At 47.9% G+C, this 18,456-nt stretch overlaps 1 protein-coding gene across 2 annotated transcripts in view; it reads right to left on the reverse strand.

Annotated features, from left to right (window-relative positions):
- PIGG (phosphatidylinositol glycan anchor biosynthesis class G (EMM blood group)) overlaps positions 1–18,456 on the reverse strand; it is a 556,446-nt gene that overhangs the window by 53,146 nt on the left and 484,844 nt on the right. For both annotated transcript variants that reach the window (XM_063455507.1, XM_063455506.1), the window contains one exon: positions 6,806–6,963. In XM_063455507.1, coding sequence (XP_063311577.1) covers positions 6,806–6,963 — 158 coding nt within the window. The remainder of the gene's footprint in view (positions 1–6,805; positions 6,964–18,456) is intronic.

Here is an 18,456-nt window from a genome sequence, read left to right on the forward strand (position 1 = left end):
TTAGGCAGGTTTATTGGACACCGCAACGTTTCGACCTGTACCCAGGTCTTTATCAAGTCTCCAATGTCCCCTATGTATCAGTGTCCCCTATGTATCAATGTCTCAGTGCCCCATGTCTCTCAGTGCCCATAGTGTCTCTGTGCTTGTAGTGTCTCTGTGCCCGTAGTGTCTCTGTGCCCGTAGTGTCTCTGTGCCCGTAGTGTCTCTGTGCCCGTAGTGTCGCAGTGTTCCCTAGTATAAAAGAAAAAAATCTCAGGCACACAGATAGCTTTAAGCAGGTTTATTGGACACCGCAACATTTTGACCTGTACCCAGGTTTTTATCAAGTCTCCAGTGTCCCCTATATATCACAGTGTCTCAGTGCCCCATGTCTCCCTGTGTCCCCTCGTGTCTGTCACCCAGTGTCCCCAAGAGTCTCAGATTTCCCAGATCTCCCAGTGTTCCCTAGTATCTGTGTCCCCATGTCTCCCAGTGTCCCAATGTCTCTCAATGTCCCCTAGTGACATGGGGACACTGGGAGACATGAGGACACAAACACTAAGGGACTGGGAGACATAGGGACACAGACATTCCCCCTTTTTGTGTATGTTCGGCCTTTCGGACGTTCTGGTTATGTGATTTGTGTCAGTAGCCCACCCTTTTACCGCATCCATAGACTTCCTGCTTTACTGGACACTGCTGTTAGGGGGTATGGGTTTACTTGAAAGATGAAAGCATGAGATTAGCAAAGGGTATGTGTTTTCTCATAGTTGCATCCTATGAGTTTCCCTACAGCATCATCTCCATCAGATACATCATTCTATGTTTCTATCATAGTCTTAAATTAGAGGGACAAAGGTTTAAAAATAATATCAGGAAGTATTACTTTACTGAGAGGGTAGTGGATGCATGGAATAGCCTTCCAGCTGAAGTGGTAGAGGTTAACACAGTAAAGGAGTTTAAGCATGCGTGGGATAGGCATAAGGCTATCCTAACTATAAGATAAGGCCAGGGACTAATGAAAGTATTTAGAAAACTGGGCAGACTAGATGGGCCGAATGGTTCTTATCTGCCGTCACATTCTATGTTTCTATGTTTCTATACATGACACTTAGGAGGTAGGACTGTTTTAGTGTTTTTGGTCAATACGATTTTGTAATTAGGCCCATCATAATTATCAGCACCAGGCCCACTGGGCTCTTAATCTGGCCCTGATCAGGGGATATGTATTTTGTGGGGATACCTTGTGGGGAAAGGGGTGTTCTAACTTTTGGGGAAAATGTGTGCCCTTTGCCTGGAGATAATTGATTTATTCCTTAACTTATCTCAATATCTCCCAGACAGAGGGAGGGCGTGTATTAGTGGAAAACTGTTGGTGAATGTATTTGTTTGTTATGGGACGTCCTCTTGCAAGAGGATTCCCCATAAAAGCCAGCCTGTTTCAATAAAGCTTAGTTCTGTTACACCCTTCATGAAGTCTGGGCTCATGTTTGGGAGGAATATTCTACTTACTGGGAAGGATTCTCTTGGAAGCTGTATTCATCTCTACCCCCTGCTGTAGCTATAATCACTGAGGCTCAGCTGTTGGGAAAGGAACAGAAGACCACAGTACCATAACCACTGCAGGTCTTAACACCAATTAAATAGGCTAATGGAAAAAAAACTACACCAAACTCTACAAAGAACTAGCGGTGACTCTGGAAGGATGGGAGGGCAAATACTTATCATGGGTAGGGAGGCTGGCAGCAATAAAGATGATGCTGCTCCCGAAATTCCAGTATCTCTTACGCACACTACCCATAAAACTAACAAAAACCTACCTCAAAACATTACAGAGTCTCCTTGTACGATTAATATGGGCAAAGAAGAAACCAAGGGTGGAAGCCTCGGTTCTCCAAAGATCGGTCGAAAGGGGAGGGTTGGGTTACCAAATACCCACATGTACTATAAGGCTGCACACATAGCAGCAATTAAAGCATCCGCGGTAGAAGGGGAAACCCCACAATGGACAAAAATAAAAGGCCACTGGGCATACACAACCTATTCTGGCTACCAAGACACCTACGCCCCACACACATTGACCCCCTACCAACCACTTCAACAACCCTGAAAATTTGGGATGAGACAGAAGATGGGGAGGGGGATCGGGATAGTATACCATGGAAAGCCCCGATCTCCACGAAAGGGTATGTGAATATACCCGAACGGATAGTGAATGGGGACAGACTATACCAACTTGAAACGGGCCACGCTAAAAGAACTATTGGAAGCAAGGGGAATTATTGCCAGCAATAAAACCAAAGCTACCCTTATTGCTGAACTCATGGAGGGAGACCAGGCAGCTGCTGCAGCACCTCTTCGGGACAGCACACATAATTAGTTTGGAAAAGAACTCCAAAGCAGACTGGCCTTTTTCCCAGGTACACCTCCCACAGAAACCTTGGAAAGGATTATGGCAGATGTCCACGAATACATAATGGAAAAGCATCGGGCAGACCGGAGGTCCAGAGAGGGGTCCCCAACCCCACCACACATAGTACCGGGGAAGCCTAAAATCCCGTACCATGCTTTTAAAAACTATGTGGAGACCAAGGACATTGATGGCTACTTGCATGACTTTGTGAGGTTATGGCAATTACATGAGATCAACGCCGCCGACCAGGTACCCCTGCTGGTGGGTAAGCTAGCGGGACGGGCAGCAGAAGCCTACCGCACCATGCCAGACGAGGATAGCAGAGACTACCAGAAAGTAAAGCAGGCGATCCTGGACAGGTATGCAATTACCCCGGAGGCATACCGACAGCGGTTCAGAGAAAGCCGAAAGACGGAGAAAGATACTCACATGGAGTGGGCACACCGCTTAACTAGGGCGGGCAAAGGTTGGGTGCAAGCCGCACAAGCAACCACAGTGGAGGACATGCTACAATTACTGCTACTGGAGCAATTCTTCCAGGGGTTAACCCCGGATTTACAAAACTGGCTGAGGGATCGGAAGGAGAGTGCGGGGTCCCTTAGACCTCATTAGGGAACACTGGGAGGGAACGGTCACCAGTAACGGTACCCCTATCGTCCCATATGTACTAGAGTTCAGTAAACGCTTGGAGACCCTAATCCAGACGGTACGGTCTAATCTCCAGGCGGCCCAGCAACGACAGCGCAGATGGTACGATAGGGGAGCCAGGGACCGCAGTTTTCAAATAGGGCAAAAGGTGTTAATCTTGCAGCCAGTCCAAAATGACAAACTGCAGGCCTCCTGGCAAGGCCCTTATAAGGTGGTGAAACAGGTATGTGACACCACCTATATAATTGCCCCATGTACAGGAGCAGGCGGTAGACGCATGCTCCACGTTAACATGCTGAAACCCTATCACGAGCGGACCGAGGAAGTAACTGCCATATGTGCCTCGACCGCCGAGGACCCGGATAATCTACCCCTACCAGACCTATTAGCCCAAGGGGGGCCAACACCGAATTAGGGGAATTACAGCTAGGAGACAGGCTGAGCACTAGAGAGCGAGCTCAAATACTAGAGCTGATCCGGGAAAAGGGGGATACATTCTCCAACCAGCCCGGATATACCCCGCTGGCTACCCACAGGGTAGAAACCCCAGGGCAACACCCTCTTCGACAAACCCCCTACCGCATACCCGAATCTGTAAAAGATCATATGCGGAAGGAGATTGACGAAATGCTACAACTAGGAGTGATAGAACACGCAGCCCATGGGCCTCTCCGGTAGTGCTGGTACCGAAGCAGGGCGGAACCACCCGCTTCTGCGTCGACTACCGGAAACTTAATGATAAAACAATTTCAGATGCCTACCCCATGCCCCGAATCGATGAGCTCTTAGATAAAATGGCCAGGGGCCAGTACCTCACCACAATAGACTTGTGCAAAGGGTACTGGCAGATCCCACTAGCCGAGGATGCCATCCCAAAGTCCGCATTCGTCACCCCGTTTGGTCTATACCAATTCAAGGTGATGCCATTCGGAATGAAGAATGCGCCGTCTACTTTTCAGCGGATGGTGGACCGGTTACTGGACGGATCCCAGGAGTATGCTTGCGCCTATTTAGATGACATAGCAATATTTAGCAACTCCTGGGACGAGCATTTGACCCATATAGGATCCATCCTTGACCGCATCAGGGAGGCAGGCCTCACGTTAAAACCCAGCAAGTGCCACGTAGGGATGGCCGAAGTGCAGTACTTAGGCCACAGGGTAGGCAGTGGGCAGCAAAAGCCAGAACCCGCTAAGATAGAGGCCGTAGCTAAGAGGCCAACCCCTTGCACGGAAACTCAGGTTTTAGCTTTTCTAGGGACCACCGGTTATTACCGTAAATTTGTACCTAATTATAGTGCCCTAGTCAAGCACCTTACTGACCTCACCAAAAATAACTTACCCAAAGTAGTGACCTGGAGCCCAGAGTGTGAGAAGGCATTCCAAGAACTGAAAACTGCCCTAATTCATGCCCCTGTACTGGCCGCTCCCGATCCAACTAAACGCTTTCTCGTTCATACAGACGCTTCTATGTTTGGATTGGGAGCAGTGCTGAGCCAAGTTGGGGTCGATGGCGGCGAGCATCAAGTCGCTTACTTAAGTCGGAAACTACTACCCAGGGAAGTAAGCTATGCCGCCATCGAAAAAGAATGCCTGGCAGTGGTGTGGGCCCTCAAGAAACTACAGCCCTACTTATATGGACAACAATTTGCCTTGCTCACAGACCACAACCTGTTGTTGTGGCTAAACCGGGTGTCAGGGGACAACGCTAGACTACTGAGATGGAGCTTGGCACTACAACCATTTGATTTCACCATCCAGTATCGCCCAGGGAAACAAAATGGTAACGCCGACGGGTTGTCCAGACAGACAGAACTCGAGAAATGATCTGTGAGCACTCCTCCAGACATCCCCAAGCAGATCCATTGGGATCAGACTGTGTATGCCGGCTTGGTTCTGGGGGAGCATTGTGGCAGAAGCAGCCACAAGAGACTTTTGCATTGATTATTGCCTGTTTTTGAACTGTATGTAATAATGTAATCGGTTCCCGAACCAGAACTCTTAGTCGGTTCGGGAACCGATTGAAATACGGAAAGAGAGACCACCCTGCTGTGGTCGTGTGCCTCCCATTAGGGGAAGGCAAGAATGTTGCAAACACTGGTAATTGGGTTCGTGTGTGGCCGCCGTTCGTGTAACGAACACGTGACGGTGGCCATCTTAACTCACAAACAGCGGTGTTTGGTCATCGAGCGTCTGGAACTAAAATCAGACATTCGACTACCCAGACACATTTTTTTCCTAGCTTGATGCAAAATTGGAAGTGCTTCAAACTGTTTGTTTTGCCTTCTTTTAGATCAACAGCAAAAAAACAAATGTGAGGAAGGCTGAACTTGATGGACGCAAGTATCTTTTCAGCTATGTAACTATTTCTAGATCTGGTTATGACAAACAATGTTGATTATTGACAAACATTCAAGTATGGGAGCATTTGGGAAATAGTGATCACAATATCGTGTTTTTTTAAATAAACTCAAAAAAAAGCAAAAGCACGTGGGGTATACTGAAACATATAACTTAAAAAAAAAAGATAATTTCAATAACATTAGGGCAGCTCTACAGCATATTGACTGGCATAAATTCCTTAGTGAAAAAAAAAAAAAAACAACACTGAGGATTAATGGAATATCTTTAAACAAAGAAAAAGATTAGAAATATTAACATTTTAGGTGTTAGTGCTGTGCATAACCAATGTGTAAGCCTAGAATTTGTACTCTTATACATTCATCCCTGTTGTGACTCAATACAAGTTTGCTTTTAATTAGTTTGTTTCAGAGATAGTTAATCTTGCAGCAGGGAGCACTGGCTTTCGGAGGTCAGCTGGCATTTCACATGGCATGCTTGGAGCCACCTAGATTTTGCATTTACTTTCTTGGGAGGATCTGGAGGACAGGCTCATGTCCCCAAGCATTCAGTCCAGCAAACGATAAATAATGGCATTAAGGAGTGCAGGTAAAGAGCAGGAGACAAGAAGCAGTACAGAGACAGCAGCAAAAAAATAACATCAGCAGGTCTGCTTTCAGAAATTACTTATGAGGTAAAAAGGTGATGGTAGGTGGTAAAAGTATGACATTTGAAGTCCCCTCTAAGACCTAAATCATAGTAAAGGTCAGAGATTTCCCAGAATGCCACTGCAATAAAGAGTCACCAGCAGGTGGGCTATTACAAAGGTTGGGAGTGGGACTGTTAACTAAACTGCACCATCAATATTTTGCAACTACTTTCTTCAGATGACCTGAAGGACATCCTCACGTAACCATGCAGGCAATCTGGCAGAGGAGAGGTTAATATTCACTGTATACTACAGCTCCTTGATAAATACACAATGCCACTTCAATACACATACACTCACACTGCAGCCCCTAGAATCAATGATGGTGTTGCGATAACACCTGGCTCTGCACCAATAAAAGTCTTGCACCAGGGCCCTCTCTTCTTTAGTTCCACCACAGAGATAATTCCCTAATCCTGGCAGCCCTATTCTTTGTCTCAGTCCATCAGTGACCTATCTAAGTATATTGCAATCACTTTTATCAGGATGGTAAATTCTGGTAAATAACTGATGGTAAATTCAATTTGTTTAAAATTACATTGGTGCACATCTCTTGATCTCTGTACCATCGACAGCTCTGAACAGATTGCAATGATATTCTCCAAGTATTATGTGGTAATATATTTTTATTCTCTTAAACAAAACAAAGCAAAACAAAAAAGGTATTTTTGTTTAGATTTAATATTCAGTTCAGACAGAAAAGACACATTGTATTACCTGCACGAGTTTAGGTAGTATATCAGATGAACAGACCAAAGCAAAGGACCGCTGTACGTCACAAATGCTGTAAGGAAAACCGCCGGGACTTCAATATAGTTATCCAGACCAACAAAACCTGCTGAAATATCCACAGTAGTGATAGTATTTGAATTACCCTAAGAATAAAAAAGAAAATTAGAATGGCTAAATGTAATGCATACAATTTATATGTCCACATTTTACATTTTAAATGGAGCCATAATAACTGCTGAAATAAGGGTTTTCCCTTAACATTAAGATACAAAGTATATAAAACACACAGTCATTAAAACTATGGTCAAGAGGGGCGTGGCCTGGAAGCCAACGGGTATGGTCACATGAGCGCTGTGCTCCAGACCCTGACCGGGAGATTCAAGGGGGAAACGGCGTAACCAACCTGAAATGGTGACCAAAAAGCATTGCCGTGCCACGGGGAATGCCCCCACATCAGACACACCAGCAGCTAAAGCCTCCCTGAGGCGTTTTTTCAGCGAACAAACTGACTCGCAAAGACGGGACAAAATGGCGCACGCGACGCAAACATGCATCGGACGGTTCCACCGAGGAACAAGATATACGGTCCTTGCTGACCCAACTGCTATCCAAAACTGACCTGGCAGCAATGTTCCAGAAACTGGAAGAAAGCTTCAGTGAGAAGCTACAGGCAGTGAATGCACACGTGCAGCATCTCGGAGTTCGAGTGCAGGCCCTGGAGGAAGAAGCAGAAACTGCTTAGGCACAATGGGCTGAATCCTACACCACCCAGGAGACGCACGCAGAAGCAATCAGGTACCTACAAAGAAGACTGGAAGATGTTGATAACCGAGGGCGCCGAAATAACCTGAGGGTGAGGGGCCTCCCGGAGAGAGCAGGTGTCCCAGAAAACCCCATACAGGTCCTAACCACCCTCTTTAACCGGATCCTAGCCAGACCCAATGATACAGCCATCACATTTGACAGAGCCCATAGAGCTGCCAGACCTAAAAACTTACCACCGGATAAACCGCGAGACATTATTTGCCGTATACACAATTTCCCTTTGAAGGAAAGACATAACAGTAGATGGACAACCGGTGACCATATTTCAGGACTTAGGACCATCCACGCTGCAAGCTAGGCGGGCCCTAAGACCTGTTACACAGGCCCTACTTGAGAGGTAAATCAAATTCAGGTGGAGCTTCCCGTTCGCGCTAACAGTTACCCTCCAAAACAAGACGCACACTATAACCTCACCAGACGATGTACTGGAGTTCCAAAGGGCTCTGAAACTTACACCATCCGAAGTGGAGGACTGGACGGGCCTGCGGGGCACTCCATCTAGCCAGAGCCCACAAAAACACAAATGGCAACGAGCCCCAAGGAAGCGACAGAGGCAGAACCGCCCTGGAGCAGACGCGAACACCTCATCCAAGAAAGCCCCAACCTGAGAACTTTACGGTCGTATAACCAACCACTAACTTCTCCTCCTTTCTAATACTTTATCTTCTGAATTATACTGTACTTATTCACCGTAATACGACAAGCCAATGGACTTAAATAATCTCTGCACTGTGATGCCAATATTGCAATGTTATGATATGTTATGCTTACTATAGAACCATACTTTGTTGACACCGCTAGGCCCTAGAGCCTTACAAAATGAGTATAATACCCAGACCCAAATCTAACAGCCCTGACGGCCTGACCTACGCAATAAAATATTTTACCGTATTCACCATACACCCCGTGCCCATTTGATTCACTGGGTAGGGGGTAGACATAAAACACCAGTAATTGTCCCGTGGGGACCCGTGGGGACCCCTGGGAGCCCCCGGTTGGGGTCCCGGCCACCAACTCCCAGAGAGGCACCTCGACTCTACTTGTGGACACGGAGAGTTATCCACAGGTGCAGCGCCAATCTCACCGCTCGAGACGACTCTCACATACCACTTTGTTGTAAATAGTTTCTGGTTTTCCCCTGTTCACCCGCCCCCCACCATCCCTGCCATTACCTACTTACTGGACACAATGTTCATAGGTGATATCCATGATCCATTCAATAAACCCTTGCCACCGGACCCGCCGCCATGACTCAAACTAAACTAATGTCCCTGAATGTAAGGGGACTAAATTCCCCCATGAAACGCACTATGTTGGCACAAGAAATAGATGGACAGGGGGCTGACATAATATTTTTACAGGAGACACACTTCAGGGGAGAGTTCAAACCAAAGATCCGCTACAAACGGAACAATATAGCGTACTATAGCAACAACACGCAAAATAAATCAAGAGGTGTTGCAATACTCTTGGCCTCCAATGCCGCCTTCACGGAGAAGGGAGTTAAAATTGACCAAGGGGCAGATTTGTATTTGTGAAGGGGGTGTATAATGGCTCTCTTATAACATTGGCAAACATGTATGTCCCTAATGCAGACCAGGCCTCCTACATACGGTCATGTCTGAACAAATTAGACACATTTGCTGAGGGGGTCGTATTGGTGGGCGGAGACTGGAATATGGTCCTGGACCATTCAATGGAAGTTCCTCTAGCACTGTCGACATTAGACGACACCAAAGGACGATGTTTTCCAATGTATTACACACCCACCAACTAGTATACTGCTGGCGTATAATGCATCCCCAGGACAGAGACTACTCATATTATTCTCAAACAGCCAAAAGTTACTCCAGAATAGATATGCTCCTAATTAGCCATAGACATTTTCCCATAGTACATGGAGCTTCCATAGGTAACATCACGTGGTCAGACCACGCCCCAATAATCCTAACAATCATCACCCAGAGCGAATCTAAACCCGCTACACACTGGCATTTAAACGAAACCCTTCTGGATGACCCCAGAGTGCTAGATGACTTGCGGCAGACTGTAGACGCCTACTTTTTAGAAAATAGCAACACCGAGGTATCAGACTCCTGGGTTTGGGAAGCCCACAAAAGTGTTGTCAGAGGTACCCTTATTAAAATGGGGGGCTAGAATTAAAAAAGAGGACGCACAAATTAGAGTTGCTCAAGGCAGACATACACAAAGCCGAGGCCACACACAAAGAAGATCCCACAAATGATAACTTCCAGAATTTAACAGCCCTACGACTAGAATTAAGATCACTTCTAACTGCAAGAGCATATAGATCGATCCAACTGACAAGAGGTACATTTTATGCCCAAGGCAATAAAGGTGGGAAACTCCTAGCCAGAGCCTTGAAAGCCAAACAGCAGAGATCCTTTATAGATAAAAATACGGATGACACGGGTAGACAACATAATACGACAGAGGATATAGCCAAGGCGTTTAATGCTTTTTATGCAAAACTGTATAACTTAACCCCCCCAAATGCACAAACCCATAACCTGAGGGACTATATTAATGCAAACCTACCACGCAAGATCCCAGACGACCAAGCACAAGTGCTAGACGAATCTTTCACACAAGCAGAACTGCTCTCCACAATTAAAGGAATGCTGAAAGGTAAAAGCCCCGGCCCAGACGGACTAACTGCTAGGTATTACCAAACACTCACAAGAACTAGCACCCCACTTTTTACGAACACTGAATGGCCTTGCCCTTGACTCTCCGCTACCACCTCCAATTCTACGGGCATCCATTACTATCATCCCCAAGCCAGGCAAAGACCGCACCAAATGTGGTAGTTATAGACCCATATCACTAATAAATTTGGACCTAAAATTAATGGCGAAAATGATTGCCAATAGGCTCAAGCCTCTCTTACCGAACCTAGTCCACCCTGATCAGGCCGGCTTTGTGCCTGGACGTGAAGCTAGAGATAATAGCACGAAAATCCTAAACATCATTCATGGAGCACAGGTGTCTAAAACACCAACTCTACTGATGGCCATTGACGCTGAAAAGTAAAAGGGTTGATGCTGTAATGGACTCAACTCCCCTCGGTTCTCGACCCCTCGGTTACCAAAATCAACGTTGATGGAGAATCATTGTCAGCAATAAGACACGGACAAGATGCTTTGTCAAGATTTCTCGAATGAGTATATTTCAGAGCTGACTTTTATACACAGTTTCTTACATAAGCCGTACAAACAAGATTTATAATTTCCTTGTAGCTAATAGTACATACTAGTCTGACAATAGAAATATAAGCATTTGAAAGAAAAAAGGGGTTAAAATGGCATCTAAAAGAATGCAAGAAAGTAAATGGAGTGAAAAAAAGGACAAAACCAAGAAAAACGGCTTTTCATCCTTTTTCTCCATACATGACCCTGAATAATGGAGAAAAAACAGTGCAGATACATCCCTGTCACTATCTAAAATAGTGATAGGGAAGTGACGCTGTCTCCCCAAGCTTCCTAAAAGAATGCCTTGATATAGTGTTAAATAACAAAAAAATGTATAGACCTGAAATCAGAAATCCTGTCTCTTAACAAGATAATTCAACATATGGAACAGATAGAAGAACAGAGAGGAAATCAACTTCAGGATAGGCAAGAAAGACAGAATAGGATCGAATTTAAAATAATGCAGTTAGAAGAAAAAGTGACCTCGAAGATAGATCAAGGAGAGAAAACGTAAGCTTGCGGAAAATACCAGAAGACATCGCTGCGGAATCTGTTGGCGCTATATAAATGGCAATACCAATAATAATCAAAGATAGTACATTAAAAGAGCTCTTAAAAGAACTCTTCCATTGCCTAGAATTGCCAAACGACAATCATGAACAGAAAATGGATAGATGTCATAGACTTTCATGTAATAGAACAACACCAGATCATCTATCACGTGACATCATAGTGGTTTTCCACTCTTATGAATACAAATGGAGAGTTATACAGGAGTTTAAGAGAAGGTTGTAGCGGACTGGACCCTGCACCAGAGACTGCCCCAGTTTCCTGGAGGGGACTGCTTGCTCGCCTCCTGCCCTGTGATTATGGTCCCTGGGAGATATGGCCCTTCAAGTACAATATTTGGGCATAATGGATTATGTATGACCTTACTGGCCCTTTAAGAACCATCTGGGGAAATACTGGGTGACCACCATTTCATGTATCAGAGGCACATGGTGAGAACAATGGATGAAGCACATGGTGAGAACAATGGATGGCGGCCATTTTAACTCACAGACATTGTTGTGACTTTTCTACACGGTGCCATCTCGCCGGTATTTGGCACACACAGACATCGTGCAGTAGTTTTAAACTATACAACAGGGGACACATTATACAGTAACTATTTTTTATATAATCTGTATATGTTCTGCGGAATCTGCATTAAACTGTATCTTCCAAACTACTGAATGGATCTGGGTGAATTTTGGATATGTGGTTCACCCAGATCCCATGGTTCTGAGGATATACGGGGTTATTTGAGGATTTATATGGGGTTATTGCGTGTTTTGGGGTCCCTGTGATATTTTTTATAAAACTGAATTCCTCTGCCTGTGATAATGAGATTACCCATTGTGTTCAGTAATCCTATTACAGGCAGAGGGGGGGATCTTGTGTGGGAGTGTCTGTGTGTATTGTACCGATTGATTGGTTGTTTTGTCCCTCCCTGTGGGCGGACCTGTATTCTCAACAACTGTAATAAAAACCAGGCTGGGAATGCCAGCCTCAGTTCCTGCTTAACCCTCAAAGTGAAGTGTCGTTTCATTATTGGGGGAGGATTTATTGTATGCTGTTCCAGTTTGACTGCTAGGAGTGTAAACCTATTTGTATGGTTTCCTATTCAACTGTCTACAACATTCATATGCTTGAGAGGATTTATACGCTTCTCTGATTCGGTGGTTGTGGTGTCTGCTGCAGTGCTTGGAGTCCTCAGGAAACGCTAGGAACATCCTTCAACGGAGGTACCCAGGAGGGGTGCCAGGCGATCCGTTACATTGGTGGCAAGTGGTGGGATGGCGCCCTAGTGCGAGGTAAAGCAGCTCAGAGACAGTGTTTGGATTTACAAATTGAGGGCAACGCTAGCACTCGTGCAGCGCCCCTGGGAGCAGACAGGCATGGAAGGTTCTGGCTCTGGAGATGATTGGCTGGCCGAGGTGAGGCAGCGAGTGGCCGAGTATGGGGATGATATACCCATGGAGACACGCCGGGTGATCTGGAACCAGGTCATGGCCGAGCGAAACACAAGGCTGGGCCGAGAATTCCGGCTGGTGAAAGAGAGGAAGTATGCTCAGCAGCAGGAGCGTTACAGCAGCCGAGTAAAGGCTGCATCCGAGGAGGTTAGCCGTCTTTCCCTGAGGCGGCGGAAGGAACCCTAAGTGGGGGTCCTCATAGACTGGTCCTGTGAGGAACCACAACAGGCAGGTAGAGATGGGACCAAGGTCTCTCCACCGGGATGCTGGGCAGCCGGCCCAGATCCCCAGAAGCAGCCAGAGTTGCCAAGTGAGGAAGCAGGTGGCCCTTACTCACAAATGTTGAGGGGCCTCACGGATTGGTCCTGGGAAGACCCACAGATGGCAGGTGGAGATGGGACTGCAGTCTCTCTACCGGCCCTACAGGGATGCTGAGCAGTCGGCCCAGTTCCCCAGCGGCAGTGTGCGTTACAGGGAGCTAAAGGTGCCATCCATCCTCCCTAGCGGCAGTGTGTGGTACAGAAAGCTGAAGGTGTCATCCTTCCTCCCCAGCGGCAGTCTACAGTTCAGGAAGAGGAACTTGTTACCCCCTCTCCCCAGCGGCAGTCTACAGTTCAGGGAGAGGAGCTTGTTACCCCCTCTCCCCAGCAGCAGTCTGCGGTTCAGAGAGAGGAGCTTGTTACCCCCTCTCCCCAGCGGCAGTCTACAGTTCAGGGAGAGGAGCTGGTTATCCCCTCTCCCCAGCAGAAGCATAACCCACCAAGTGGAGACACTAAGCCCCTCACCAGCGCAGATGGGACCGTGGTCTCTGCGCCCAAGCTACAGGGAGTACGGAGGGTCAGCCCTGCTCCCCAGCGGCAGAATATTTTACCGAGCGGGGAGAGTCTCGTTCCCCCTCCCAGCGGCAGCCTAGCCCACCAAGGGGAGACACTAAGCCCCTCACCAGCGCAGATGGGACTGTGGTCTCTGCGCCCAAGCTACAGGGAGTACGGAGGGTCAGCCCTGCTCCCAGCGGCAGAATATTTTACCGGGAGGGGAGAGTCGCGTTTGTAGCGGAGAGCTGATATCCCACAGCTATTCTCCACTTAAGATCCCAGTGAGGCTTTTGCTTCCAGAGGTCTTTCAATGTGGATCGCTTTAGTGTAGAAAAGTCAATCTCCATTAATCCTTGTTCCTCTGTGAGTCTGGATCCCAGCGCTGCCAACCAATGTAGCGGAGAGCTGATATCCCACAGCTTTCTCCACTTAAGATCCCAGTGAGGCTCAGGAACAAAGCAATTGTAAATCCACAAGCAGAGTTTCCAGCAGGTAAAATAACACAACAATATCCCAACAGCAATCCCAATAACTGGACGGCACACAGTTTCAGGAGCAGAACTGACAATCTTTATTCCAGGGTTCCTTATAAAGCATGCTCCCATGCAAGGGAGGGATTCACCTCAATTAGGACAGTAACCAATACTGTAACTGTTACCTCCCACACATCTCCTCCCCTTAGAGTGACTCATAATCCCCTTTGCTTACACTGTACATTACCCCAAACCTGGATGTACCCCTAAACTAGTACATAACATTAATATTAGGGCACCGCTAGGTAGCCCTGATCTGGGTGAACAATATATCCAAAAATTCACCCAGATCGGACCAGGGGTTCGGTAGTTAGCTGGAGGGTGAAGTTTGTCCGACCGCACACGAGGTGGGCCCTGCGGTCGGTCTCCGTTCGGCAGTTGAAATATACAATAATCTTAGACATCCACACTTAAATTCACCTGCATTACAGTTTTGATGCGTAAGATGGCCGCCGCACGTGGTTCGTATACCGAACAGCGGCCACCCAGGCATCAGTAATTAAGGTTCAAGTTGCGGTTTTTGTGAGAAGTGTGAACGCCTAACGAGGCGCACACTTCTCACTGGGGTGGTCCAATGGTTCGGTAGTTTCATTCTCATACGAAAGCATACATAAATACATGAATACAATAAACGAATACAGTTACACATGTAAGTTATAGGACAGGCTTAATGCATTCCGCTACACTGCTCCCCCTTGCCCACAAGCCGGCATACACAGTCTGATCCCACACGGATCGGCTTGGGGATGTCCGGGGTGCTCACGGATCATTTCTCCAGATCAGTTTGTCGTGACAACCCGTCAGCGTTTCCATTTTGCTTACCCGGGCGGTACTGAATGTTAAAGTCAAAAGACTGCAGCGCCAAACTCCAGCACAGCAGCCTGGCATTGTCACCAGCCACCCGGTTGTGATCCGTGAGCAGGGAAAAAGCCTGTCCATATAAATACGGTTGCAACTTCTTCAAGGCCCACAACACAGCCAGGCATTCCTTCTTGATGGCGGCGTAGGTTACTTCCCTGGGTAATAACTTGCGACTGATGTAAGCCACTGGATGTTCTCCGCCATCAGCCCCGACTTGGCTCAGTACTGCCCCAATACAAACATAGAAGCGTCTGTGTGTACAAGAAAATGTTTAGTTGGATTGGGAGCTGCCAAGACAGGGGCATTAACAAGTGCATTTTTCAGGTGTTGGAATGCCTGCTCACACTCCGGGGTCCAGGTTACTTGGCGGGGAAGGTTTTTACGGGTCAGGTCAGTGCGGGGTTTGGCCAGGGCACTATAATTGGGGACAAACTTCCTATAGTACCCCGCTGTCCCTAGGAAAGCTAACACCTGGGTCTTAGTCTTAGGGGCTACAGCCTCTATTTTGGCTGGTTCTGGCTTCTGCTTGCCACAGCCCACTCGATGGCCCAGGTACTGTACCTCGGCCATCCCAATGCTACATTTAGCTGGTTTCAAGGTCAAACCGGCTTCCCTGATTCTGTCTAGAACTGCTCCTATATGGGCCAAGTGCTCCTGACAGGTATTGCTGAATATGGCAATATCGTCGAGATATGCGCAGGTATAGTCTTGGAACCCATCTAGGAGTCGGTCCACCATCCGCTGGAAGGTAGCCGGCGCGTTTTTCATCTCAAACGGCATGACTTTGAATTGGTACAAGCCGAATGGGGTGACAAAGGCGGACTTAGGGATGGCGTCCGGAGCCAATGGAATCTGCCAATATCCTTTAAACAGATCAATAGTGGCCATCCGGTCTAGTAACTCATCTATCCTAGGCATAGGGTATGCGTCGGATACCGTATTTTCGTTTAATCTCCTGTAATCCACGCAAAAACGGGTCGTGCCGTCCCGTTTTGGTACGAGGAAACTGGAGAAGCCCAGGGGCTATCCGAGGGTTCAATTACTCCTAGCTGGATCATCTCCTCAATCTCCTTGCGCTTATTCTCCCGCACCGCTTCAGGGATGCGGTACGGGGTCTGGCGCATGGGGAGTTGTCCTGGGGTTTCTACTCGGTGGGTAGCCAGAGGGGTGTATCCAGGTACATTAGAAAAGGTCTCCTGCTTTTCTTGCAGTAGTTGTTGTACCTCGATACGCTCCTGTGGACTCAACCGATCCCCCAATACAACTTCTCCTAAATCCCCAGATAGCTGTCCGTCTCCCAGCAGATCGGGGAGGGGTAGGCTGTCACATTCTTCAGAGGTGGGTGCACAGATAGCCGTCACCTCCTCTGAGCGTTCCTGGTAGGGCTTCATCATGTTCACATGGATCATGCGTCGCCCTCCAGCCCCTGCGCAGGGGCCAATTATATAAGTGGTGTCACATCTCTGTTCTACCACTTTATAAGGGCCTTGCCAGGCGGCCTGTAGCTTATCATGTCGGACAGGTTTTAAAATTAAAACTTTCTGCCCAACTTGGAAGCTACGGTCCCTGGCGCCCTGATCGTACCATGTGCGCTGACACGTCTGAGCCGCCTGTAGGTTCTCCTTTACCGTCTTCATTAGTGCTTCCAGGCGGTCTCGGAGGGCCAATACATATGGCACGATAGGGGTACCGTCTGCGCTACGGTCTCCCTCCCAATGTGCCCTAATTAAGTCTAGGGGTCCCCTTACCCTCCTCCCGAACAACAGTTCAAATGGGGAAAATCCTGTAGATTCCTGCGGCACCTCCCTATAAGCAAATAGGAGGTGAGGTAGGAATCATTCCCAGTCTCGGTGGGTTTCAGCAAAGGTTCGGAGCATCTGTTTTAAGGTGCCATTGAACCGTTCGCAGAGCCCATTAGTCTGGGGGTGGTAGGGGGCACTAATTATGGGCCTGACCTTACAAAACTTCCAGAGATGTTGGGTGAACTCTGCCGTGAACTGGGTGCCCTGATCCGAGATGATCTCCCTGGGTAACCCCATCCGGAAGAAAATCCGGATCAGAGACTCAGCCACGGTCTCAGCATAAATGTTGGTCAGGGCTACCGTCTCGGGGTAGCGAGTGGCGTAATCCACTACTTTCAGAATATACCTGTTGCCCGATGGGCTAGGTTTCCGGAGGGGGCCTATGATATCCACTGCTATCCTATAAAAGGGTTCTTCAATTATGGGTAGCGGGTGTAACTTAGCCTTATGCCTATCCCCCTTCTTTCCTACCCTCTGGCACGTATCGCAGGTATTGCAATATTTGCGCACCTCCTGGCTAATGCCTGGCCAAAAGAAACTTTGGGTCAGCCGATACCTGGTACGACTGACCCCCAAATGTCCGGATAGCGGAATATCATGAGCTATCCGGAGTAATTCGGTTCGGTACCTCGGAGGTACTACAAGCTGCCTTACCACTATTGGGTCTGACCCAGCTACCTGTTTATCAGACACTCTGTACAATAACTGCCTATCCCACACAAATCTTTCCCCCTCCCTCTCGATATACTTGTAAGGTAGGGTCAGTGATCACCTCTGCCGCAAATTCGTCAGGAGGGGCCCAAGGGACACAGTCTAGGGGAGGGGAAGGATCTCTTACCTGAACCTCCGGCAGTGCGTTGTAGTCCTGGGTGCGGGCCTGTTGCCTGGTGACCACTGGGTGTGCTTCCTCAGTAGTTTGGGGCTCAAATGCAGAGGTAAGTTTGCCCAGGTCATTCCCCAATATCACCTCAGCAGGTAATTGCGGCATCAATCCCACTTCCACATTCCCTGACCCCGCACCCCAATGCAAGTGCACCCTGGCTGTGTTTAGTCAATACACGGCTCCCCCTGCAACCCTGACAGCCACAGTCTTATTGGCTTTGGCCCTGTCAGAAACCAAGTGGACCAAGGTGATAGTGGCTCCCGAGTCTCTGAGACCCTGCATAGGCTTCCCCTCTAGGTACACGGTTTGCCTATGGTGCTGTCTGTTATCCGCCTGTGCCTGCAATGGGTTGGCCTCATGCAACACTTCCCACTGTTCCACAGCTGTGACTGGAGCTGCAGAGCCATAGGGGAGTGGTGTCTCGTCCTGGTAGTGATGCACTGCGGCTCTCGGTGGTAGTGGTGGTGGCATTGCACAGAAGCAGGTGGGCGATATCTCGGTTGCGCTGCTGCAGGTGCTGGTGGAGGGAGTTGTCTCGGTGGGGGGTGAGTGTTAGTGGAGAAAGAGTTTCCTCCCAGGGGTCGCATAGCAGGTTTAACACTCACTGCCTGGTGTTGTCTGCGGGCATCCATAAAATCATCTGCCTTTTTAGCAGCTTCTGTGAGGGATGTGGGGTTACGGTCTCTCACC

The sequence above is a fragment of the Pelobates fuscus genome, chromosome 5, assembly GCF_036172605.1.
Source record: "Pelobates fuscus isolate aPelFus1 chromosome 5, aPelFus1.pri, whole genome shotgun sequence".
In the NCBI taxonomy this organism is placed as follows: domain Eukaryota; kingdom Metazoa; phylum Chordata; class Amphibia; order Anura; family Pelobatidae; genus Pelobates; species Pelobates fuscus.